Source organism: Sarcophilus harrisii, chromosome 3 (assembly GCF_902635505.1).
Source record: "Sarcophilus harrisii chromosome 3, mSarHar1.11, whole genome shotgun sequence".
NCBI lineage: Eukaryota > Metazoa > Chordata > Mammalia > Dasyuromorphia > Dasyuridae > Sarcophilus > Sarcophilus harrisii.
In genome coordinates, this window is record NC_045428.1 from 585330511 (window position 1) to 585356537 (window position 26027).

Below are 26027 nucleotides of genomic sequence, written 5' to 3' on the forward strand. Positions count from 1 at the left end.
GAGTCTCATAGGCTCGAACAGCCTCCTTGTCAAACTGGCGTTTTTGTAACCAAGTCTCAGTTCTTGGTAGGATCCCGAGTTAGCCAGGAATGTGATGACTATTCAAAATTCTACAGTCGACTTCCAACTACAATTTGTTTTTCATAGGGAAGCAAGGTTTGTTTTGATGTTCCAGGGGTTACCAAAGATAAAAAAAACTTGAATACTTTTTGGAACTTGCAAAGAATTTATGATCGCCTGCCCAGAGTGAAACACAGGCAGATCTTTTGGGGACAAGAGAATTTAAGAGGATAGGTGAGAACATCCAAAAAACTGGCAAAATCATTTGCCAACTTCTGTTGATTTATATGTGTTTTAAAATTCATTTTTTCCTGCTCCCAAGTCTGGAGAAGAGAGACCAAAAAGTTTTCATTTTTAACCTCACCTGACCTTTTCCCTAGAAAATGTGTAGAATGGTTATATTTGACATTTTTAGTACAGAGCAAGAATTTTCATTTTCCTTCTTTCCTGACCCTGCTTTGTCACAGTATACAAAGTACTAAACCCAAGGAAAGTTAGCTTTGAATCAGGAAAAAGGGGGGGGGGGGGGGAAAACACCAAACTATGGAAGTTACCACTAGCTATTTACACAGTATCTTTCATTATAATTTTTTAAAAAAATATGCCTTTTGTAGGAATAACTTGTAGGAAAATAATAACAATCTATTAGGCTTTTTCATTAAAGTCTTTAATAGGTGTGCAAGAATAGAAATGATCTCAGCTGTTAAGGGTTAGCGTACCATCTTCTGCACAAGGAAAACGGGCTAGCAAAGATCTGAACTAAGTAATTATACAAAACTACAAGAACATATTTACTGCTTTACAATCATTAAATTAGCTAGAGTTTTCATTTACTATTTCAGATATGACAACTATAGACCATCTCATTACCGGATCCATTTATAATATATTAGGACTTTTTTTTTTCTCAAACCACACATTTAATTACATCCTTCAGTTTCTTTAATATATAAAACAAGTACTTTATATAAAAATTTCCCCTTCATCATAAACAAGAATGTTATTCATACACTTGCACGTAAGCAACCAAACTCATAACCAGCAAACTATTTGGCAACACAGCAATGTCGTAAATGCCTTCAACTAGAAGAAACCGAGGCCAGCGGGGCTGTTGCTGGAGCCAGCAGGTCGTTCTCTTCCCACCCACAGCAGCGAAATGAATCCGATGCTACTAGAAGTCCGAGTGGAGCAAACACACACACGCACACCAAAGGGAGGATCCCCCTGATCAGGGTCACCCCGCTCTCAGTCACACCGTGGCCTAACTAAAATGTGTGCAGCTGGAAAATGGAAGGAGCGGATGAGTCACAACCAAGGGGGGAAGCGGGGACCGAGCCAGGCAGGAACGGCCCTCATGGGAACAGCCCTGGGCTGGATCCTGCCTTCCCCTGGGGAGCGATTAGCACTGGCTCCAGCTCAGCTTCCGGGCCACCACGGAGACCCCCACGCTCAGACAGATGGGGTCACTGCCCCAAAGGCTTGTGGGGGCTACAAACAGGCTTGTTAACCAATGGTCAGTTGGGAATTTGAGAGAATATTTTGGCAGTCTCATCCTAGCACCTCATGACTTGCTTGGATGTGAATCCGAGAGATGTCATGTTCAGCACCGAGTGTGATGCTGTACCCTGAGAAACCTATATGTTAATGCAAAGAGAGTGGAGGAAGGTCCAAGTGGGCCTGCACCTCGCACCTGCTGAGGTGTCCGTCTTTGGGCTTCCTGCACTGTTCCCTCTCCCCACCCTCCCAGATCCAAGCCACACGACTCATGGAACAAAAAGCTAGCACGGAGACCTCCATAGCCCTGGCTACGGTCACCTGCAGCAGAGGCAGGTGGGGCTTTACAAGCCTTTGGAACATTTTCTATGGCAGTGGACACTTCCTTAAAAGAAGTGACCGGACTTTTCCAAAGCTGGACAAGAAAGCATCGTGTTGACCACTGTGAAACTAACACTGACCCCATCCCACTCCCCACCCCCACCCCTTTTTAATTTTCCCGTTTCCAAAAGAGAAGGGATTTAATAGACAGATTTCAAATTGCCTAATTTTTCAAGTGGTTCCCACTCCCCCGGGCCATCTTGACATATATAAAACCTATGGTTGAGCTTCATCAAGCAATCCTTTCTTGTAAGCAGAATGGTTATTTAGTAATATACATATTCTCAAAGCAAAGAGATTATTAGAAGTAGGAGGTGTGCTTTATCAGGAAAACGGGTTATGTTTATGGATACTCTAGATTTAATATTTAAACTTTTAAGGCTAGCTCCATTATACTTTTTCCCCCTATTTTCTAATTCGGAATATCATATTACTGATAAAAATATTTTCCAAAAATCTAATACATAACACAAGACATGTAGGCACTGCTTAAGGATTTTTCAGAAATCTATTTTGTGCAAATTTAGTTTTTTTTAATATATATATACTTTTTGGTCTAATGGTGCTTTGGCAAGCATCATTTTAAAAATCTACATCATCCAATTTTATCCATCGATAGAGTAATTTACTAATTGAGATTAGCATCGCTCCTTCATAGCTCAAAGGACATTTCTAAAATAAAGGTGTGTTTTCAGCAATAGACACTCCAGCTGTTAATTACATGCTCTGTATGAAAATACCTGTTAAATATTAACAACAAGAACTTACCAGGATTTAGAAAAGGCTCCAAATTTGTAAAAATTCTTCGTTGCAGTTTCTCCATTTAGGCACTTAAACTTCTGTACCCAAACTTATGTTTTGATTGCTAATAAAACACAACTCCTCTTTTATTTAGATAGTGTATCTGAGATGTTTAGACAGGTGCCACTTGTGGGAAAAAAGGCATCGGAAATGAGGTTCAACACCACGGTAACATTTTATTCTTCAGGATATTACACTTTTAATTTTCTTGAATTTCTCGGCCATTGCATCAAGTTTTGTTTTGTAGAAAGTGTGCACCTTCAAAGTCGTTTGAACATTCCTTTCCCGAGTACGTAGCGAACAGGAATTCTTCAAGGAAGCAGGCACGTGTGCACATTCCCTCAGAAAAGAAGCCAGTCGCGTCACGGCCCCAAACTCTTAAAAACCAGTATTACTTAGAGGAAGACACCCACCAAAATCTATTCTCTTCTTTGATTTTCAGCAGCAATTTTTAAAAAAATCATTGGTCTCCACTCAAAACCTTACAGTTCCCCAGCCTTGCATGCATATACTGTAGTTAGGGAGAAATTTAAAAGTTCATTCACATTATTTGTCCACAATGGAGATGCCATTTCTTCATACTGACTCTTCTGTAGAAAGCAACAAGGGATTGATGTATTCAAATCCTTCAAACTCGGACTGGTCTATTCTTTTTATTACATCCCTTTAAGAATAAACAAACAAAAAAAAGACACAATTATTGCCTTGTGTTTTATTCCCTACTGGTTATGTCTTGCTTGTGGACATTACAGGATATGTTTCATTTCAGAAGGCTGGGAATACAAAATATTCATTGTACCAAATTGGGCAACATGGACATAGTTTTACAACAGGAAGAGACCTGAGAGACCGCCTAATTCCAGCCCTTTTATTTTTTACAGAGGCAGAAAGAATCAGTGGCTAAGACAGGGAAGTGCTTTGCCGAGGGCCCCAGGACTATGGAGAGGCAGGTAAAGTTCTACAGTCTAGGTCTCTCCCCTTCTTCCTCTCTGGTTTCAGTCTTGGTCAGTGACACATGAGGAGCTTGGGCCATGAAGGTAAAGCCCAAAGCCTTTGAAGAGCCCGAGGTTGCCCGAGAAAGCTAAGAAAGGCTTGGACCCCATCTAGAAGGAAAGAGTGAGCTCTTCTCTACGAGGGATCCTAAAACTGCTGGAATAATCTGTCTTCTTGTGACTCCATTCAGGAAATCCCTGAATTTACCAAAGCATCTACCAAACTAAGCCAGTCTCTGGGTTCCAAAGCACTTACTCGTCATCTGGGGTTAGCTGCACAGGTTCGCTGGTGAACTGTGTATCAAAGTTATCCAGACCATAATCATCGGTTATCTGAGGCTGAAATGGAGGAAGGGCTTGCTTCTTCTCCAGCTTGGGAAAAAGAACAAAAGACCAGACGCTGTCATGTTTATAACATCTGAACGTGAGATGCATCTTCCACATACAGCCACTGCTCAAGGAAGGAGGATCGTGGCCCCGGAGGGACCAGGGAGACCCCATAGGCTGAAGCATCTTAGAAACTTTGGACAGTTGGAGGAAGCCAGGAGCAGGCTCTTTCTCAGAATTAGGTTTTTAAATATATAAGATTACAAAGGAAAACAACTTTCTGGAAAGTGATGAAAACAATAAAGGAAGAGAAATTCATTGACTGCTGATCTAATCCAACTGACTCAGTATGTAGAGGAAGACACTGAGGGCTAGAGAGGATCGGCCTTCCCCAAGGATGGGGCAAAAGCCAAATCCTGGAGACAAAAAAAGACTTTCATGCTAAAGTTCATTCACCCAACAGGTCTTGGTTATTAAGGGCAATTTGCATCTAGGTCCTTGGGCGTTAGAAGGCCACAGATCTATATGGACAGCATGGACGAGCCAGAATCCCTTGCCATCAGTGCTACTGTGGACTGTGGAGCCTCAGTGTTGGACATCACTAGTGGGGAGGGGCTGGAGGAGTCAGAGCACTGCCCTTGAGAACAGCTCTAATTAACCCCAAATATTTCCTGAGGATGCTGGATTAGACTCAAACACAGCTTGGCCCTTTACTAGGTATAAATGGGTTGGATCAAACATTCCTGCTTCTCCCCATCTTCTGTCTCCCATGGATCCTACTTCTAACTTTGGGAGCCAGGGAAAATCAGTCAGATCCCTCTTCTGCAGAATGATGCATCTAGTAAGTCATTTTTCCCTTCTGGCTCAAGACCCTAATCCCCTTCAGCCAACATTCATAAGGCATTCCCCATGACCTTTCTTGCCCTCCGGGCAACTCTCCAGCTTACACATGTCCTTCCTTCTGGGATGGCAAGTATCTCCATGCAACATTCCACGTGGGGTCTGATCAGGGCAGAGAATGGGGTGATCACTTCCCCAAAGAGAGAAGAGTCTACAATGACTCCCACAGTTCAGCAGAGAGAAGCAATAATCCATACCCCAAACAAGCGCACAGCTCCCGTACATGTAACATGCCCTGTGTTCTGGCACCTTGTCTACTTGAAATGTCACCTTCTGCTTTAGGACAGCAACAGATCGACAAAACCAAGCAAGTTTTGGTGGGAGGTCCTGAGATTTCAGCCAGTAATGAGCTCCAGGTGAGACTCCCACCCTGCCAGTGTTGACTGACATCTGTCACTCAGTCACCTAGGTTGTGGACACCCTCTCCTGTCAGAGATCTGCACTCAAATGAGAAATGCAAATAGTCTACCCTGCAGTCAAGGGATCAGACAGCTTTTCTGTGACATTAATTCCAGTTCAATCTGGATGGCAACCAAGGGTTATCATTTTTAAGTCTTCAAAAAAATAAGTATCCATCACTCCTCAAAAATGGAAATACTGGCAAAAGCAAGGAATGGTTCCCTCAACTCTCTTAGTCAGGAATCCGGCCTCAAGATTAGCCTTTAGCATCAGGATAAAAGGCAACAGCCTTTCCTTCTTTCTAAATTACCCTGGTGGAAAGCACATAAGGGATACAAAACGCGAGTTGTAAATAGCTTTGTTTCCTGCCCACTTTCACGTCTTTTCCCAAGATTCCTCCAGCTCTGGAGGAAATGCTATTTTCAGCCCCGTTGCTAAGGAGAAACACTAAGCACATCTTCTCTTTGGGAGAAGTGCTGCAGAGAGGAAAGATCACTGGCATGGGAGTCTGAGGACCTGGATTCAAATCTTGGTGCTGACCCATGCATGACTTGTATGACTTTCAATCGAAGCCTTCGGGATGACTTCCTCTGTGCCAGGCACTTGCGCTGACTAGAGATACAAAAACAAGCCCCTGCCCTCAGGAGCTTACATTCTAACCAAGTGGGATTCATGCATCGGCTCTAAGACGCAGGCTCCCCAGAAAGAGCCACAGGCACATAAACGCCCAGATCTAGGCCTGGAAGGGATCTCGGAGGTCACCTGGTCCAAAACCCTCAGTCTGCAGATGAGAAAACGAGCGGACAAAAACCATGAGTTTGGCACTGTGCAAAAAGCCAGCCAGTGCTGCCCTCAAGCAGCTTACATTCTAACAGGAAGACAAGGCTTATGGGGAATGGCGGCTTACAGGGGAAGAAAGCTTTGGCTTGGGAGGGGCTGGTCACAAGCCAGGATAACTGAACACTAAATTCTCTCCCCATAACTGGATTCCCTCATCTCTCTGGGCAACCCTGGCATGTTTATCCCTAAACAAAGCCCCAGGATGAAAGGAGTTCGTGCTGCTAGAGATGCACCATTGGGGGCACACCCATCATTGGCAGCTGATGCTGTACGGGTAGGAAATTTAATTTAGTGCCATCAGTGTGTCAAAGTGTTGAGGAGTCCAAGGTTGGAGAGCTACACCCCGACCTCTGCAGTCCCGATTCTCCAGAAACTGGAAGCTGAAGCGGCCTCTGGGGTTCTTTTGGGGCACCCGCCCACATTACAAACGTCACCCAAGTTTTCTGATTTTGGCTCGGACTCGTCGGGGTCAGTGAGAGTCTAAGAGGATCGGATTGCAATGCGTATCCTGGCATTTCTTGTCCTTTATGTGAACTGTCATTCGATACCTCTGGAGGAGATTTCGGGGCAGAATCTGACCTGACGTAGTTTTTCTGATATGATGATCTTGAAGGAACTGCAGAGAGCCCTGCACATGTGCGCCAAACACGAAACTGCTGTTTCATGGGCGTTCTCCAACACGGGGGCCTCTGAATGTGGTTTTTTTTAACCTCTGAAATGATGGCCGCATCAAAAGGGATAATGGCTAATGTGTATATAATACTTGCAAAGCGCTCTACAAATATCACCCCGGCATTGGACAGAGATTCAGAAGACCCATATCCACATCTGTAAACTTCTTATGCAGTAAGAGAAATAATTAAAATAAAACAAAACAAAACAAAAAGCCATCATCCCATCCATTTTCTCCTTACAATCCTGGGAAGTAGATGCTATTATTATTTTGCATAAAGGGAAACTGAGGCAGACAATGGATAAGTGACTTCCAAAGATCACACAGTGTCTGAGGCAGGATTTGAATTTGTGCTCTCTCCACGTGTTCCATGAAGGGAAACCTGAGCATCCAGCCACAAGCCCTTTGGTTTTAGAATCCAATTCAGTTTATGGCAAAGTTAGCCTGACATTTACTTATGATTAATAAGCCACCAAGGGATCAAGCAGCTCACTTTGGGAAATGCAATTAGCACCGCTTGCCTGGAGGTACCCCAGAATGTCCAGGGTCTGAGAGGGGGAAAGGAGTGCAAGATGCCATCGCACGCCCTCAAGCACAGGCCCCAGGGCACTCGGGCAGCGGCGTCTGGTCACCAGTCTTTTCCTGTCCCTGACCAGTCTCCTATAGGTGAGAAACTGAACTGGCCAGATACCTGGGGAGGTCCCCATTGCCAGGAGATCGCTTGAGCAGCAACGGGAAGGGCTTGGCTAAGTGAGATCTGGAATACAGCTAACCAGGGAGCGTCTGACAAGCAAGACAGACTTAAAAGATCAGGGGAAAGTCGGGTGAGGCTGGAAGCATCAGGCTGCCGTAAGTAGATACAGGGTATAGAAGCTGAGGGTCAGAACGTCAGCCAGAGCAGACTCAGTGAAAAGGGTAAATTTTAGGAGGAGCAGAAACTTCTTCCTGGCTCCTAAGCAATGTGGGGGCTGCTTTTAATCTAAATGATTATGTCTGTCATGCACCAGGGGCTGCACAATGCTTTCCTCAACATCACCCAAAGATCAGCCTGACTATTGTTATTTCCATTTTTCAGTTTAGGAAACTGAGGCACAGAGATTGTAGAAGGGAGGGAAGAGAGGTTTGCACAGCTAAGAAGTATCCACAGCAAGATTTGAACTCAGATCTTCCTGACTTTGGTTCTTCCCCCTACTAAGATTAGCCCACAAAGCTGGTGAAGAGGCAAAAGACGAGGTACAGGAGAGAAAAATGAAATATATCCTGGCACTCCTGTCACCCATTCCCTCCGACTAAGCAAGAAATCAGACTACACCTAATTAAGCATCGAGCTTCCATTCATGTTCTAAACACTATATAAATATCCTTCTCGGGGCACACACATCTGGACGAAATTAATCACAGCCTATTTGCAATTATACCCATTTCTATAAAATACATTATTTGGTGGTGACGGTTAGTCAAGCATCAGCCATCTGTCTTTCTGTAGTTTCACATTCCTGTGACTATTAGGGTATGGCGCAAGAGACTAAGGTGAGGGGAGTAAATCACAGGCTCAGATCTGGGGCCGAAAAGGACCTCGGACACTGACTGCCCCACACAGCTATCAGGTGGTAGATTTAGAGCCAGAGGGAGTCACAAGGCTAAGTCCAGAGGAGGAAACTGGAGTCCTGAGAGGGCACACAGGTAGTAAGTGGTAGAAGCAGCTCTGAACTAGGTTCTCTGGAGCTAAATACAAGGTTCTTCCTACTGCACCAAGTGGGTCCTCCTTGACCTCCACAAAAGCTGTCTAATTCTTGGTGTGTGGGTGCCCCCAACTGGAAGGCTCTGTCTGCGTTGCACAAGCTCTGATAGGTCTGACAAGCCAAAAAAACCAACCTATCCATCAATCAATAATCATTCACTTATTTATTTATTTATTTATTTAATTAATTATTGATGAGGCAATTGGAGTTAAGTAACTGCCCCAGGTCACAAATCTGGGAAGTATTACGTGTCTCAGACCAGATTTGAACTCAGGTCCTCCTGACTTCAGAGCCGGTCCTCCATCCCCTGCACCATCTAGCTGCCTCAATCAGTATTTATGAAGCTCCACGAGCAGCCACGGTAGGCAGGCAGCACAAATACAGAGAATTTCTACTGGCAAGAAGCACACAAAGAATCTGGGGGCAATGTCTCATAATGGCTAGAATACAAAGTGTGGAAAACTCAAGTTCAAACACCTCCTCTGCTACTGGCTGTGACTACGAGGGCTAAATCACTTTCTCAGAATTTCAGAGCTGGAAGGTCATTGAGCTTTCCATGAGACTCAGCTTAAATGCTGTCATCTTGCAGAAGATTTTTCCTGGTCCCCCAGCTGCCGTAGCTTTCCCTCTACAGCTTCTTTCCAACTCTTCCATGTATCTTGTATTTATCACTTTATATAACCTAATGTCTTTAGGATTAGAAAGTAAGTGCCCCGAGGGCAGGGACTGTGTTTTCCTTTTCTCTTTTCTCTGTATTGCCAACCCTTCATCACTAATTCATCACTAATATGGTGAATCCTGCTAGTGGAGAACCATGGGGCTAACTAACGAGGGGCAAAATCAGAAAAAGCTTCTGTATAGATCAATAAATACTAGGAAGGTCCATGAATGGCTACTCTCCTTCCAGATGGGGAGACCCAGTTTCAAAAACAAAACAAAACAAAATAATTTGTTGACCAACGGTTCCAGTCCAACCCATGTCTGACCAAGAATTTTTTCTCCAACACTCTAGTGTTCATCTGGGTTTTACAATAAGATTGACAATGAAGAGGAACCCATTCAGGGGACCTAATGCCCTGCCCACTGTGGGGCTCCCATCACACTTTCTGCTGCCTTGAAAGATTCTCACAGCCGAGATCCATCCTGCACAGATTAACCCGATGTCAAGATGAAGGAGCTAGACTACCCACCCAGGTCTCCCATTTCCAAAGTCAGGGCTCTTTCAGCCACTAGAGGGAGCAGACAAAGAGCTCTGCACCTGGTGTCCAAGCTCTTTGGAAAATCAAATGAGATAATATAGTACCTGGTACACAATAGGTGCTTAATAAGAGCTTTCCCTCCTCTTATAAATGAACCTACCACATGTCAAGTCCTGCAGATGCAAAGCCGTAAATTGAAGAGTGCCTGCCCTTACGGGAAGGAAGAAGCAAAAGGAACATGACGAAGTGATTTAGGATCACAGAAAGCAAGTGACCTTAAAGGTCTTAATCCAACCCCTTAATTTTAAAACTGAGGAAACCAAGACTTTAGAATGGTGAAGATTTGCCCAGGTTGCACAGCTAGTGAGTGGCTTAGTCAGGACTCGAATCTAGGATTTCAGACTCCAAATTCCCTTTCCTTGTCCTACCCTGGACCAGGATTCCAATCCAGCCACCTCGTACCCCCAACCCTAGCAATGAAAAGGCCTGGGGTTCGAGACCCTTCGCTGCCTACAGCCTGGAGTTTATGCTGGCCAAATGAGAGCATGGGAATCCTTGGCCATGAAGGGGTTTTTCTTTTAACCTGTTTCATCCAGAGGCTCCCTGCCAGCTTGGAAAATCCCAATAAAAACAAAAAAAAAAACAGAACTGAACGAGAAGCCCCACCCTGTTTCTGCAGAATTGGCTGCTTTCCTTTCATCCTGTTTCCCAGAAATCAGCTAAGCTCTTCAGCTCAGGGCAGAGTCCGGTACCATTACAAAGGCTTGCTCTGGCCCTGGCCCTTTCTCACCCTCCACCCCCTTGCCCACCCCCCATCCCTGCCCAGCCCCCGGCATGTTGTTTCTCTCAGGATGCAAGGTGCTGCTTCCGCTGACTCCATGGGGCCTCGAGCTGAGCATTCTTGGAGAGCTGGTGCCTTTGCCCTGGTTACCTGGACCTCAAACTGGCACCTTCTCCATTTTTCTAAGGCGATGGAATATTTCTTTCTGCAATTTGGAGCAGAAGCAGTTCCCTGTGCCCAGCAGGACAAAGAGTCTTTTATGGAGAAAGCTTCTGGGACTAAAGGCTGCTGGGGCTGGGGGCCCAAGAGCCTGGCCTGGGAATGAGCATCAAAGCGTCGGTGCCTCCCTGGGAAGCTCCCCTGATCCAGAGCTGCTGGGCAGCACAGACAGAGCGCCGGGTTCGGATCCTGCCTCTGTGACCTTGGACACAGATCTCAGCTTCCTCATTTAGAAAACAGGGGACAGTCATACAAACTTGCAGCATCTTCCTTGTAAGGAAACTATGGCCCAAGCTTAAAGTGTTACATAAATGTGAGGAATTATGGGGAATCATGATGTAAAGCAAGTACATCATGGGAAGTAAAACAGACAGCCATCATCAGAGGCAGGATTTGAACACAGATCCTCTGACAGAACTCTGTCAGAGCTGGATTACTTGTCAGAAGAAACAAGCATTTATTAGTCATTTATCAGCACTGGGCTCAGACTTTATCTCAGTTGCTCCTCAGAATGACCCTAAGGGATATTATGATGGCCAATTTAGAGATAGGAAACTGAGGCAGGCATGAGGTAAGTGGCTTGTGCAGGTTGGATTTGAATTCAGGTTACCCAGTTTGCCCCAGTTTCCTCATCTGTAAAATGAGCTAGAGAAGAAATGACAAACCATTCCAGTATCTCTGCCAAGAAAAGCCCAAATGGGGTCATGAAGAGTTAGACATGATTGAAAAATGACCAAATATTCCAACCAACTGCTGACCCCAGTTCCAGCACCCTATTCACCAAACAACCCAGCTATCTTTATCATATCAGAACAAAAGAACTGTTTACAACCAGATATTCCGGTATAAAAAACTATATTATGCAGAATAACTAAAAAGAGAGGGGGCCCGGCCTTAAGGAGGAAGAATAAATCATCTATTCAAACACTGCTTTGCACTGCCAGGACTTCAAGAATCCAGATTAGAGATTTAATAATTCACCAAGGCCATTTAGATCTGCAAAGATGCAGATTTCCCTTCCTGTTATGCTCCATCCCCCCCCAAAAGAAGAGAACCAGTACCTAAAAATTAAGCCCTGAAAACGTCTCAAATGTCACTGAAAATGATACATATTCCATGATCCTTGGAAATAGTGCGTCAGATCCCATTACTGAAATTGTCCAACAAAGAGAATTATTTTAATAGGCACATGGATATAATTCGGTTTTCAGAAGTTACAAATTGGGGTCCATTATCCCTCTCTCTCAATCTTCACAAACAGATCAAGCCTGTCTCCATGAAACCCTCCTGGCGAATTCTATTAGGCAGGCAGACAGTCTAGCTAGAGAAGTCCATCAAGAAAATGCCCAATTTCCTTCCGCTCTGAGTTTTCTTTGGTTCTAATCTCTCTTGGCTACGTCAATTCTTCCCTTCCTGCTGCTGGTGTAGACTTGAGGGACTTGCTTACCCCTTAAGATTAAAGTATAATTTAGAAGTGAAACTTCAGTAAATTTGCAAAATAGTCACATTCCACTCGGCAGACAACGGATGTGCCCTGTTCAGTTTCATTTTCTTGGTTCTCATGCATTTACAAGAGACCTGATAAGTCATATAATTGTTTCTATTCATTTCTTCAGGAAAGCTCCTAAATGAGTAACACAATGACATAAGCCAGAAAACAGCTCTAGATTTCCTTTCAAGAAGATTGGCTGGTGATCATGTCTGCAGCCTCACAGGAAGCACACAGACCTGAGATCATTTTCAATGTGTCCCCTGGCTTGCCAAATTCATAATGCCTTCAGCCAAAACCTTGTCGAGTATCAGTCGACGTCCCAGCAGATGCCATTTGCAATGAAGTGATGCACAAGAATGCAAGTTCTTCCCCACCAGTGTTTTAAAAAAGGATTGTCCTCAGAGAATATCACAGAACCATAACCAAGATGGGGCAACCAGGACTTTGACACCGGGTACTAAGACTGAAGAAACACTGATGTCATTTAGGCTAAAAACAATTAAGCGTAATAAAAAATAATTAGTGGAAAAGAGAAATAACTAGATGGTATGCTTCCCTTTGGAGTCTCCAGCAGTAGCCTCTAACAGTCCCTCGATCCCTAGAGTCCTGGAGACTCTGCCCTGAACCAAATTCGTCTTACAAAGTTGATGGGGTGGTTGGGGATGTATTTAATGCTTCTTTTATCAGACCTTGCAACTTCTAGTTATGGTTCTATACTTTCTACAAAATGTATAATCCTCCTTGTCTCTCCCTCTTCTGGATGGAAGCTGCTAATGGCTCAGCTCTGGCTTTCAATTTGTTTTTTGTACATCAAAACATTATTAGCAGAAGAAAGGAGGTCTATGAAGACCCAGAGAAGGCATGTAGACATACACATATGAGGGGAGAGGGGGAGTAATGGAGTAGGGAAAAGGAGAGAGAGAGAGAGAAAAAGAGAAAGACAGGGAGAAGGAGATGGAGGGAGTACAAGAGTAAGAGGAAAGAGAGAAAGCTGGCTTTGTAATACATAAATCCATTCTTGGACAGTAAGAAACCACGCTTCCATTCATCACACCAGGGAATTCATGGGGCTTGGATTATTTACCAGATCCCAGTCTATGCTGCGGAAGAACGTGTGAGACTTGATATCTGAAAATCCCGTTTGCGGTTGGCAACCAAGCCTCTCTTTGGGATCCTAGAAGTCAAAATTTGAAAGGGGGGAAAGTCAAGTCAACATTTGCTCTTGTAACTGACTGATGAGCTCTCCCTCCCTAAGTCAAATGAGCCCATGGTCCCCACTGTAACAGAGGAACTCAACAAAAACCCAACTTCCCCTTCCCCCTCCACCTCTGCTCTCAAATGAGATGATATCTCGAAGCACTTAGCACACTAGCTGGCCCACAGAGGATGCTACATTAATGTTCTCTTTCCTTCTCTCCCATCTCACCCCCACCTCCCCATCCTATTTTTTTCTATACACAAGGGCACAGAAGGAATTTTAAAGCCATTATCAATAAAAATGGCGTCTTTCTTCAAGCCAAAATCAGCCTTAATTTGTCTTTTCTCCATAGTTCAAAGTGGATCTTGATTTTGCCAGAGGACCAGTTTTCTTTCGAGGGGGCAGGGGTGTTAGTTCATCACTTAATTCGATTCAGCCACCATGGTAACTGGCGATTGGCAAGACATATACAGGTAAATACATACAAAATAAATTGTAAGAGTCTGGAACAATCCAGTCAACATGGTGATTGGCTATTATTCGGGAGACACTGGGGATAGGATTGGAAAAACAGACAAAATGCAAATCAGCCCCTACCTCCCGGGAGTTTACATCTGGGGAGGGGGGGAAAGGGAAGAGAGAGGGAGAGTACAAATTGTATACAAATATAGGATCGTTTATGGAGAACAAGAGCACTGATGACTGGGAATATGGGGAGATGGGGAAATGGGATTAAGAACAGGCTTCCTACAGGAGATAAACCATGACCAACTGTGGAAAGCTTTCTAAGAGATGGCATCGAGAAACGGACCAGGAACCAGCTAATTTCCCAGTTTGGAAGGCAAATGGAAAGCTCAGATAGAAATAACGTGCAATGACACTGGAAAGGTAGGTTGGAGCTGGGTCTGGAGGACCTAGAATGCCTGTCCTAGAGGCAAAAGGAGGTAATTCATTAAAACATTGTTCTAAAAAATGACATGATCATTTCCTCCAACATTTCAGGGAGTGGGCAAACGGATGGGGGACCCTCATCTTTTCTGCAATATAGGTTTTCCTTGCTGTTAAATTACCAAGAGGATAATCCCCATCCCTAACCCCCTCAGATGCAAAAGAACTTGAAAACTTACCTTATTTAAAAATCCTTTTAAGACGTGGGAGGCTTTGACAGAGAGAAATCTGGGGATTCGGATAGGCTTCTCAAGGATAACTAGAGAGATTGGAGAAAAGGTCTTGAGAAATCTTTTCCCGCTTTTGTGTTTTACAAGAGTTTGGGTTGATGCAGAGGGAAATAAGCAAAGCATGGAAAGTAATAGACAGTGACTAAAACTGTGCAAATAAGAGGGGGGAAAACCCAGCAAGAGGACTTGAAACAATGCTAGTGATAAATCCCAGACTTGTCCCTGGAGGAAGACACGAGAAAACGCCCATTCTTTCTTTTTACTGGAGAAATGGAGGATTTTGTTAAATGCTGGATAAGGAGTTATAGCTCTGGGAAAGTCATTTAACCCTCACAGTCTCAATTTCCCCATCTATAAATCAATTAGATTGAATGAGATGGTTTCTGATATTCCTTCCAGCTCAAGAAATGGAATGGGGGTAAGAAGGTGGAAAGAGGGACAAAGCATGTATACTCAGATGTAGACATGTGATCCTTTTTGGGGATCAAGAACTAGTAACTAGGATAATAAGGAAAGTGTATTACTATTATTATGCCCATTTTACAGATGAGAAAAGAGGCAGAGAGAGTCTCCTGACTCCAAGTCTGGAACCTTAAACACGAAGTCATCCTCTAAAATGGAATGGAAGCTTTTTGAGGGCAAGAGCTTATTATCACCATTATCATCAGTCAGTCATTATTATTATTAACTTCTTAATAGTATTATTCTTATCAACCATTCATTAATTATTATCCTCTTTCATTATTGGCTTGAGGACAGGAGTTATTTATTAACACTCATTCATTTCTTTATTTCAACTTCTAGAGGGCAGGGGTTATTTTTATTATTAATTTATTTTAACAATTCATACCATCAATTTAATAATTAGTTGTTAATTTATTATAAATGCTGGCTATTTATTATTGATATTATCAAATCATCATCAATAAGAAGAAGAATACCAATAAAAATAATAATAATGAAAGCTAGAATTTATACTTCCCTGGGACAGTGACTGGGCAATAGAAAAAGCTTAAGAAATACCAGCTGTAAGTCAGCATCTGCTCTGCATCTCGTGGTCTTGGTTGGGGCACAGAAGAAAAATGACTTGACTAGGGTCACACAGCCAGTAAGGTCAGAGACAGACCTCACCCATGGATCTCTCTGGGTCTGAGGTCAATGCTCTATACAAGGAATCATACGTCCTCTCATCAGTTATAATGATAATTATTATCACTGCTCAGTGGTACCACACTTACGGTACGTTGGAAAACTAACATGCAAGGGATTTTTCTATTCCAGTATTCTGAGAAGGGCTTAAAATAGAAAAGACTTCATGGATCTTAATTATACCTTCAAGCAGAAGTCAGACCACCTGATTATTACCACAGGCACACCTTTCCAGGATTTGGGAGTACAGACATGACCATGAGTTCAAAGCCTTCTTTTGTCTAGTAAATAAGTGGTGCAGTGGGTAGAGCACCAATCTTGGATTCAGGGAGACAGACCTCTGTTCAAATTCTGCCTTGGACACTTATTAATTGTGACTCCAGGCAAGTCATCCACTTCTGCCTGCCTCGGTTTTTTCATCTGTAAAATGGGGATAATAACAGCACCTGCCTTCCAGATGTTATGAGGATAAAATGAAATAACATTTGTAAAGTGCTTTGCAAATTTTTAAGTGAAGCATAAATGTTAGCTGTTATTTGTATTCTAGCCTCTGGAACAGCAGTTCACACACTTCTTAAAGTGCCTACTATGTGCCAGGCTTTGGGCTCACCAAGAAATACAAAAGACAGTTCCTGTCCTTAAAGTGGGAGAGTCTCATCTGAAGACCGTTGGGGGAGGCCAGATTGCCTAGGGAAAGGTGGGTTGGGGTTTGGGGAGAATGATGTCAGGTATAAAAAGTCAGGAAGGGAAAAAGGGCTCGTTAGAATGCCAATTTTTGGACTATATATTTGATCCTGGAAAGCCACTGGAGGTCACTGAGCTGGGGTACGATGTGGTCAGATCCACCCTTTAGAACAATGACTCTGGTGGCTGAATGGAGCATAGATGGGAGTGGGGAAAGATCTGAGGCAGTCAGATCTCCTAATAGCCATTGCAATAATCCAAGTGTGAGATGCTAAAGGCCTGGAGCAGGATGGGAAAATTGTCAGAGGAGATAAGGGGGCATTATGAAGATAAAATTGACGGGAATTAGCCACAGACTGATTATAGAGGATGACAAAATAGTACGTCAAAATTCGTCGAGCCTGGGAGCAAGCTCTGCTCCTAAGCTAGACCGACTCTCCTGGTACTATCTTCCCCCATCTGGGTGTCTGACATCTATGAACATACGTACCTTGGAAGAGGTAATCTTCAGTGTTCATGTCCGGATTGTCTGTGATTATATCAAATGGCGATCTTCCCGCCATCATCTCAAACATCAGGACGCCAAGGGCCCACCAGTCCACACTGAACCCTGGGGACAGTCAAGACAATCAGCCAATTAACAAGGGTGTGTGAAGTAGTTAACTATGTGTGTGGGAGGGGAGGGGTACCCCGTATCAGGTGGGGGTGATATATAGGCAAAAAAATAAAATAAAGCTGATATTCTCATGATGGGGGTCCCATCGTGCCATAAAGCTACCAGAATCTAAGCACATATTCTGCACCAATTTCTGCGCTAGATGCATGGAATCCAAAGGTTCAAATACAAGTGCCCAGCTTTTAAGGAATATACACTCTACCATGGGAAATTACTGACAGGTGTTATTACACCCACTTTATAGGGGAGGCTCAAAGTTTTTAAGTGATTTAAAATTATAGGTCAGGCAAATCATGAAGTCAAACCCCTTCATTTTAGAGATGAGCAAACCGAGACTCGGGGGTTGGAAGCCTAAGGGTAAACAGACAGTAAGTTCTAGAGAGAGTAAGTAAACAAGAGTCTTCTAACTCCAAAACCTATTTTGGAAATAAAACCCACTCATGGTCAGGGATCATAAGACCATTGGAACTGGACAGGTGAGAAGGTCATCTAGTTCAGTCCTACCCATATGGAAAAATCACCGAACAACAACAACCTGGCAGGACATCCACCCAAGCGGGTTGTTGTAGTTCAGTATTTTTTTTTAGTCATATCCGAGTCCCCATTTGGGGATTTCTTGGCAGAGATACTGGAATGGTTTACCATTCCCCTCATGTAACAGAGAAGGAAGTTAAAGCCAACAGTAACTTGCTCAGAGTCAGCCAATGTTTGAGGCTGGGTTTGAACTTATAAAGATCAGTCTTCCATTTCCAAGCCCCAAGCTCTATCTACTACAATCTAACTGCCTTCTACTATCTACTAAAGGTCTTCTATATTATACCAGAAACAGGGAAGGATGTGCAAACTATGTACGAGTGCCCCAAATATATATTAAGCAATTTACAATCATGGTGGATAAAACATTTGTATGACGAACTGTCTACTTGGTACACAGTCGGCACTTAATAAATTCCTGTTGATGGATTGTCCAAGAAGGCTGCATTGTAAATCACAAATAGGTGAGATAAGGAAATAGAGAATAGATGTCAGAACAGCTCAAAGAAGACATAGATCATTTTTCTCACTGAGTTGACAGGAGGAAGACTTCCCAAGGAGGTGGGAATTCCATCTCCCACGACCAGGTCTTTGCCCTTCCCCTTCTCCATGCCTGGAATGCTTTCCCTCTTTCTCTCAGCCTTGTAAAATCCCAAGCTTCCTTCAAAGCACAGTTGGGTGCCACTTCCTACAGGAAGGAACTCTTGGATCTCCCTCCTCCCTTTTCTCCCTAGTTATTACTATTTTCTCTACCTAGACATGCTGCCTCTCCCATTGGGAACAAAAGATATTCCACACTGCTCTGTTCTTCCCTAGATTACTATAAGCTTTTTGAGGGCAAGGACTCATACTTATGTACCCAATACTGACACATAGTAGGTGTTTGAGAATTATTTGCTGATATGACTTGATTTACACCTTGAAAAGAGAGTAGAGTTCAGAGGTGAGGGGACCAGGTAAGTACTTTGTTGGGGGGGGTGGGGGGGGGAAGAGGGAGAAGGAGAAGGGGGACACAGGAGACATCTAGTCAGGAAAGAGCAAGAGGACAAAATTTGGTTCCTCACGGCCCCTTAATGGCTCTCCAATCCTCTTGCCTTTGCTGCTTTCTCAGTGAGCAATCTTTCCAAGTCAAATTAATTTCCCTGGCTCACTTACAACCTGCAAATGATTGTTCACAAGACAGATGGGCTGGATCTTCCACATTCTGACTACTGTGACAGAAGTGTCCAAGAAGCACCAAGAAACTAGACCCGGAGTCAAGAAGCACCAAGAAACTAGACCCGGAGTCAACAAAATTGAGTTATATTTTCTAGCAGCGTGTTCTGCTCTCTGAAAGGATCCTCACTTAGTAACACACAGACCTCAGTGCCCCATAGCCATAAAGGTCAGTCTAGGTAGTCACTTGTAGAGAAGGGTACGGTAGGGAATTCTCATTTAGGGCTGAGTTACATGTGATGACCTCTGAGATGCCTTCCTGATAGTCCATGACTCTGTGATACCTCATTGAGGAGGATTCAGTAAGAGTAGAAGGAAAATTTGGGGACAGTCAAGCATGAACCTACCGTATTCTTCTCCCCTTAGGATTTCTGGGGCGATGTAATTTGGTGTCCCACAGAAAGTGCTTGTTGTGTCACCTGGGCCCAATCCTTCCTGTGGGGAAAATCACTACAAGTGTCAGTAAACAATACTTCTTTGGAGTGAGATATCCTCCCTCCCTTCACCCCAACATGTGTGTATACACACACACACACACACACACACACACACACACACACAGGAATCATAAGCATGTAAAATTCAGAGTTTGGAAAACAAACCCTCTGGTATGTTTATTTTATATAGTTATTTAGTACCAACTAAATTGCCAGCTGATTATAGCTTGGTTCACTAATGCTGGATTCCTAAAAGTCATTTAAAATACCATTACTTATTCTGCCTTATGGTTAGAAAGTAAATGGAAATGGTGAAGGGTAAACTCAAGAAGGGAAATTTGACATCAACGAGACTTGATTGGGGGAAATCCACCTGGATTGGGATGTGGGTATAGCTAATTGAAAAGAAACAGGTAAGATAATGTTTGGGCTGCGAAAGGGTGTTGTGCATTCAGAAAGTCTAATTCTTCATCTTAAATTGTGATAAAATCTAGGATCAGAGAGAAAAAGTGTGATGCAGAGAAAGCATTTTAGTAGAGATCAATGGAAGTAGAAAAAAGAGAAGTGATTTAGTCACGAACAGACTACCAAACAGCAAGAAGCTATGAGGTATTCAGGAAACAAATCGATAGTCCTGCAAAGAGTTATCACATATAATAATTATCAAGAGCTTTGAGAGTGCTCTTTGTCTTTCTAATCAAGAAGAACAAATAGCTACTTCTTAACTTGTATTAGAGCTATTTTTATTCTTCAAAGAGTAAACAACAAGGGAATTCTCGGGATCCATGGTCACTAATAGAGAGGAAGTGGTGGTTGGAATGGTAGCAACGAGAAGCACCACACTGCCTCCTCCCTGCTAGAGACTGTGGAAGAGATGATGTGCAACTCTGATTCAGGGGAGAATGTCACAAAGAGCCTAAAGGAAGAAGAATCAGCTAAGACTGGGGAGGGAAACAAGCACCACGAAAAAATGTTTTTAGAATTTTCTGAAAAGCTCTATTGGTGGAAAAGGGGGAGGGTCAAAGAAGAGAGAGGTCGGACGCTCAGCGTGGATGGGATAGTGATAAGTGACAACCAAGAGGCAGGTGGCTGAGTTGCTCAAGTGTTATCTTGCTCCTGTTTTCTCTGGCCATGACCTTTACAGTGGAAAGGTCAGAACAAAAGTGACTAACAGGGAACTGATACTTAGAATAGGGGAAGAGTCAGTCAGAGAATCCCTCATTGCCCTTGGTAAATTTACTTCACCCAGCCCAGATCTTCCGGTGCTGGAAGAGGAGACAGCTGTGATGGCTGAGCCAGTGTTGGGGATTTGTCAATGATCATGGAAAAAATAAGAGAAGGAGCAAAATAATGGAGAACAGTTTTTCAAAAGAAAAAGGAAAGCCAAAGACCCCTGTAATCAGCCTGGGGAACTTGACGTTGATTCCTGTAAAAAATCCTAGCTTGGATCACTAAAAAGATGGTTGGCAAACATCTACAACAGAAAACCATCTGGCTTTGTCAAGAATGGGTCTCGTTGGTCTAACCCCACACTTCCTTGTTGGGCAGGATTAATAAACCAGTAGATAAGGGAATGTTTTGTATCACCCGGGCCCAATGCTTCCTGTGGGGACAAATCACTATAGGTGTCAGTAAAAAAAAAAAAACAATACCTCTGTGGAGTAAGATTCTTCTTACTCAAACTTTTGATGAAGTAGCTTCTATTATTCTTTCAGAAAAGATGGAATTATATAGGCTGGACAATCTTACAAACAGATATTCAGAACTTGCTGAATAACAGGACTAACTGTGAAGTCAGTGTGGTTAGGGGTCCAGCAGAGTGACTTTGTGTCGCGTGGGGCTGTTTCATATTCTTCCCAAAGACCAGGATAAAGTCAGAGAGGGCAGGCATCATCAAACTGTGTCAAATGACACAACACTGAGAGGGACGGCTAATACACTAGATGACAGTCAAGATCTAACCAGTTCCCAACAGATTAAAACATAGGAAGATGAAATTTCATAAGGGAAAAGTCAAGTCGTACACTTAGGCTCAAGAGAACAACATGGAAGAGGAACGCTTGCAGGAGATGTTTCCAGTTTTATTATAGTCTTCAAGTCAAAATACAAACAAGCCAATACACACAGGTCTATTCCCACACAAGCAGATGAATGCAGAGGCAGCAGACAGAGACACAGATAGATACACACAGGTACAAGCCTGCTTAGGTAAACAGAGGCACAAAGGTAAATGAACAAAATGAAATTCAAAATGGAGGCAGCTAGTTATATCTGACTATATCCTAATAGCATATATAGGACCCAGCCATGCAGAAATCCACCCAGCAAAGTTTACTCACCTTGCACATTCCGTAATCTGTTAATTTGATGTGACCTTCCGCATCTAAGAGGACATTATCTAGTTTTAAGTCCCTGTAGATAATTCCCCGTTCATGGAGGAAGTTTAGAGCAATACATATTTCAGCAGCATAAAACCTTGAAGAGGAAAGAAACAAACAAATCCCTAAAGCTGTCAAAGTCTCATTGTTATTTGAGGTGACAAGATACAATTCAATTCAAAAGGAGAGATTCACGACTTCTAAAAATGGAGAGTCAAGTAAGAAGGAGCCGAGGGCAGGAGAGAGGATTGAATATCATTTTTCTTACAGTATAGAGGTTTTTTTTTTAAAGTTTCCTCAAAATAACCAGGTGAGATTGATGGTTTCCCCCCTGCATCGAGTCCAACCCTTGCTAATCCATTTTTCTTGGCATCAAAAATTCAAAACTGCCCCGTCAGATTCAGGTCACTAATCTAAATTACAGTTTGAACTTGCCATCGGTCCCTCTTAATGGTCAAGATGAATGAGGTATTAGCAACACCACTCAGTCCTGTTCGGGAGCTCGACAGCCAGGGAGAAAGAAGGTCCCTGAGCTCCATCCCCAGAAATCCATCCCAGCTCGGGAAACGGACACAAAATGCACTCCAAACTAAACGGCATCAACAACTTGGAGGGAATGAGAGAGCTAGAGACCATCCTATACAGTCATCTTATTTTACAGAGAAAGAAACTGAGCTCAAGAGAGGAAAAGACTTATTCAAAGTATACACAATTCAGTGGGCTCCTATCCTCAAGTAGCTGGGAAGTATTTCTCACAGTGTCAGGGGAGGATGGGTAGGGGTAATGTCTTGATGTCAACAAGACTTGAGTTTAAATCCTGCCTCTGAAACTTAAAGGATGTGAATTTGGACAGATCGTTTGGATTCTGTGTCTCAGGCAACTTATCTATTAAGTCGTAGGCAGTTTGAGATTCACCTACATGTCCCTTACTAAGGAAATCATAGATTGTACCTTAAAAAAAAAAGTCTTGGAAAATGACTCCTAATAGAACCACTTATACCTTTCCCTTCTCCCTACTGCCCCAGCCCAGCTGCCAAAGTTTGTGTTTTGTATTGTTATGCTATCTTCCCGATTCCAGAGGCAGCACCTTAGCTGCTTTCCTGTATAAGTTTAAAAAATATATGGGAATGTTAAAATTGGGGCGTAATGGAGGGAGGGCCCCCTAGCTGTGGGATCCTGATTTTTCTACACACACACACACACACACACACACACACACACACACATCCTGTGGCAGATCTGATAGAACTCTGGACCTCACATCAGTACAAATTCTGTCCCAGTAACCCAGCTCAATTCTCTGAGCCTCAGTTTTTCCATTCATAAAATGGTATTAATATCTAGCTCCCAGGGCTATTGTGAGAATAAAAAAGAGACAATATTTGTAAAATGTTTAAAAAACAATTTTAAAGAGTCACACACAGAGATAGGGAGAGAGAGGAGGAACTTTAGCAAAAACAATTCTTCATTAGCATTTTATCCAAAGAGCATCTGGTTTTCTAATTGTCATGAATAGCAACACCAGCGGTGGCGGGGCACTGGCTGCAACGTACCTGGCGTGCTCCTCCGGAAGCTTTCTTTGCCTTTGCATATGAAACATGAGATCCCCTCCATTCACATACTCGATGACAAGGAATAACCTGAAAGAGAGAAGATCTCATCAGCGGCAAGCAGCTTCCCCAGGGAAGGAGGAACTTGGATGTTTCTGGCAGAATTCAATCTGCAGCAGCTTAGATCTGATGGGGAAACCATATTGCAGGGGAAGGAAAAAAATCCATGAAGAAAACTAATTTAGCAGAAATTTCAAGAACCATTCTCTACAGAAAAGGGGAAACAAAAAATAAAGGAATAAGACTTTTTTTTTTTTTTTAATTTTAAACCAAACAAAAACACATATATATTTGAACGAGCATCATTTTGTGTGAAGTGGTCAACTGGACGATTCATTTTTTATTTCGTCAAGGAGATTTTTTAAAAATATAGTTTTTTGTTTAATTTAAAGGATCTGTACATTGTTTCGAGCTACTTGCATTTTCCAAAGCAGCACTGCCACGAATGCCCAGAATGCCTTCCCTTCTGAAATCTATCTCTTGAATTGTCTTGGAGAGAGGACTCATTGCGAAGTAAGTGATAGAAATATAAAATAAACATCAATAATTTTTTTGAATCCAAGACAACATTTCTGTTTCTTGAGAGTATCAATGTTTCCATTCTCACTCCCTTCTGGGTGGATAAATAAGTGAGGGTAATATCTGGGAAGGGCTCCTCCATAAGCAAAAGCCTGTAGTACAATAAGAAGGGGTAAGAGGACCTGGGTTCAAATCCTGCTCAGACACTGTGTCTCGGTAGCAACCTGAATGGGATACCTTTTCATACGGGAAGCCTTTTTAGATCAACCTTAGCATTGGTGGATCCACCCTCTTCAAAGTAGCTTCTATTTATTTCTCTTTTGCTTGCTGCTTGCATTTGACAGAACACAAGCTCCTAAGGCAGGAGATCTATTATGGACTGTTCTAGTTGCAGGAAGGCAGGTGCTAAACAAATGATGATCGGATTGAAAGAAATAGATTGATCCCTTTCCCAAGGAGGTCTGTGATTTGAATTTTGGGGATCTTTTTTTGAATTTGGGGATCTTTTGACTTGCTGAAATATATTCTGCAGGAAGGAAAAAGGCCTGAAGAAGTAAGCATTTCCTTTCAGGCACCAAGGGTTGAGTGACGAGGATTCCCAGTCACCCAGAGTGTGTCTTTAGTCCAAGGGGCTTTTGTAGGAATATGGGCACCCCACGAGCTAGGTCTTCATTCAAATATTCTCAAGGAGAAATTGGGGACGCTAAACATTCTAGAAATCATAAGACAGAAATCTCTGCCCCTTGAATGTGCATTCAATTTGTTGGAACCGTTCCAAGTCATTCACTGCCAGGGCTGGGGAACAAAGCAGGTCACCTTGGCTTTTGGAGGATTCAAAGACACAAGAGTTCCCAGCAGCCTCAACAGCGTCATAGTACTGTGACGCTATTCCATCTCCAGCCTCCAGGTTTTTGCATTGCTTCCATACCTGGAATGTCCTCCCTTTTCTACCTCAGTTTCTTGGAACTTCTAGCTGCTGTTTAAGGTTCAACAAATGGCGACTCTCACCCCCTACCACCCTCATCTCCAAATCCCTTCAGACTTATTTGATCTATGTTGTGTCTTTGCTTATCTGTGGACAGATACTATCTCCTCTTCTGAGACAGAAGCTGCTAGTTGGCAAAAGCTGCCTTTCTTTTAATAGGCACTTAATTAATGCTTATGGATTGATCAGCTGTATCCCTAGGACTTAACACGGTGTCTTGCACAGAGTAAATGCCACACAAATGTCAACTTTTCCTCTTGTTATGAATAGATCACAGAAGGCATTGGAAAATTTGGGAGACACATCCCATTTTGGGGAGTGCCTGGCTTGTGACTTTGGAGGATTCTGCAACAAGAGCAAATGGAACCTTTCAGAAATGTCATCCCTTGTCTCATGACAAGGTCCTTCTGATTTCCTCTGTCCTTCATCTAAGCACTTCAGGGTCCATTCACTGCAAAACACATGGCAGCAATAGAAATTCTGCTTGTTCCCAGTTATCTGAGCATTTCCCAGCTCTGTCTGGGAGCTCCCACTGACACAGCTCCCAATACAGGAACTGTATTAACATTATTGCAAAGAAGCTCTTCTGTGATAAAATAAGCAGGGTTTGAGTAGCCAAGTCCAGGGAGCAGAGGTCCAGAGATGCTACCCTGCATGCACCATGTCTCCTGGAAGGAAAGAGCTCCAAGCTAGCATAAATGTATCAAGCCTGCAAGGGAGAAGGGAGCTGATATAGAGAAAGTAAAGAGGAAAAGCAGAAAGGGGCAAAAAAGTCCCAGACCACAGTGGGGATGGGATGAACTATTCAGGCAAAAACATTCAATTATTCATCTGTTTGCTCATTCAGTCCCCCAGATTAAGTGTAGAGCAGTGTATTAGGGCAGGAGAGCAGACACAAGTAAAATGACTTTCTTAGGGTCACACAGGTACTAAGGTTTAGGGGAGGGCTTCCTAACTCCAGGCTCAGAACATTTTTCACCCTCCCCTTCTTAGTGTGGTTTAACTTCATGGAACTGGCCCATTTATATTCAGTATTTTTAAAATAAATACACACACACACACACACACACATTTCAGTTTCCATTTTACAAATATAATCTCATGTGATCCTCACCACAACCATGGGAAGGAGATGTTGTTGTTATCCCCATTTTACAGACAAGG

At 43.1% G+C, this 26027-nt stretch overlaps 1 protein-coding gene across 4 annotated transcripts in view; it reads right to left on the minus strand.

The window, feature by feature from the left end:
- Window positions 1–2887: 2887 nt before the first annotated feature.
- The window catches only part of PRKCZ (protein kinase C zeta), a 218872-nt gene continuing 195732 nt past the window's right edge, over window positions 2888–26027 (minus strand). For all 4 annotated transcript variants that reach the window (XM_031963008.1, XM_031963007.1, XM_031963010.1 and 1 more), the window contains 8 exons: window positions 23303–23389; window positions 21711–21846; window positions 19282–19369; window positions 17000–17119; window positions 14626–14705; window positions 13385–13474; window positions 3985–4100; window positions 2888–3400 (listed from right to left, as the gene is read on the minus strand). In XM_031963008.1, coding sequence (XP_031818868.1) covers window positions 3313–3400; window positions 3985–4100; window positions 13385–13474; window positions 14626–14705; window positions 17000–17119; window positions 19282–19369; window positions 21711–21846; window positions 23303–23389 — 805 coding nt within the window. In that variant the 3' untranslated portion in view covers window positions 2888–3312. The remainder of the gene's footprint in view (window positions 3401–3984; window positions 4101–13384; window positions 13475–14625; window positions 14706–16999; window positions 17120–19281; window positions 19370–21710; window positions 21847–23302; window positions 23390–26027) is intronic.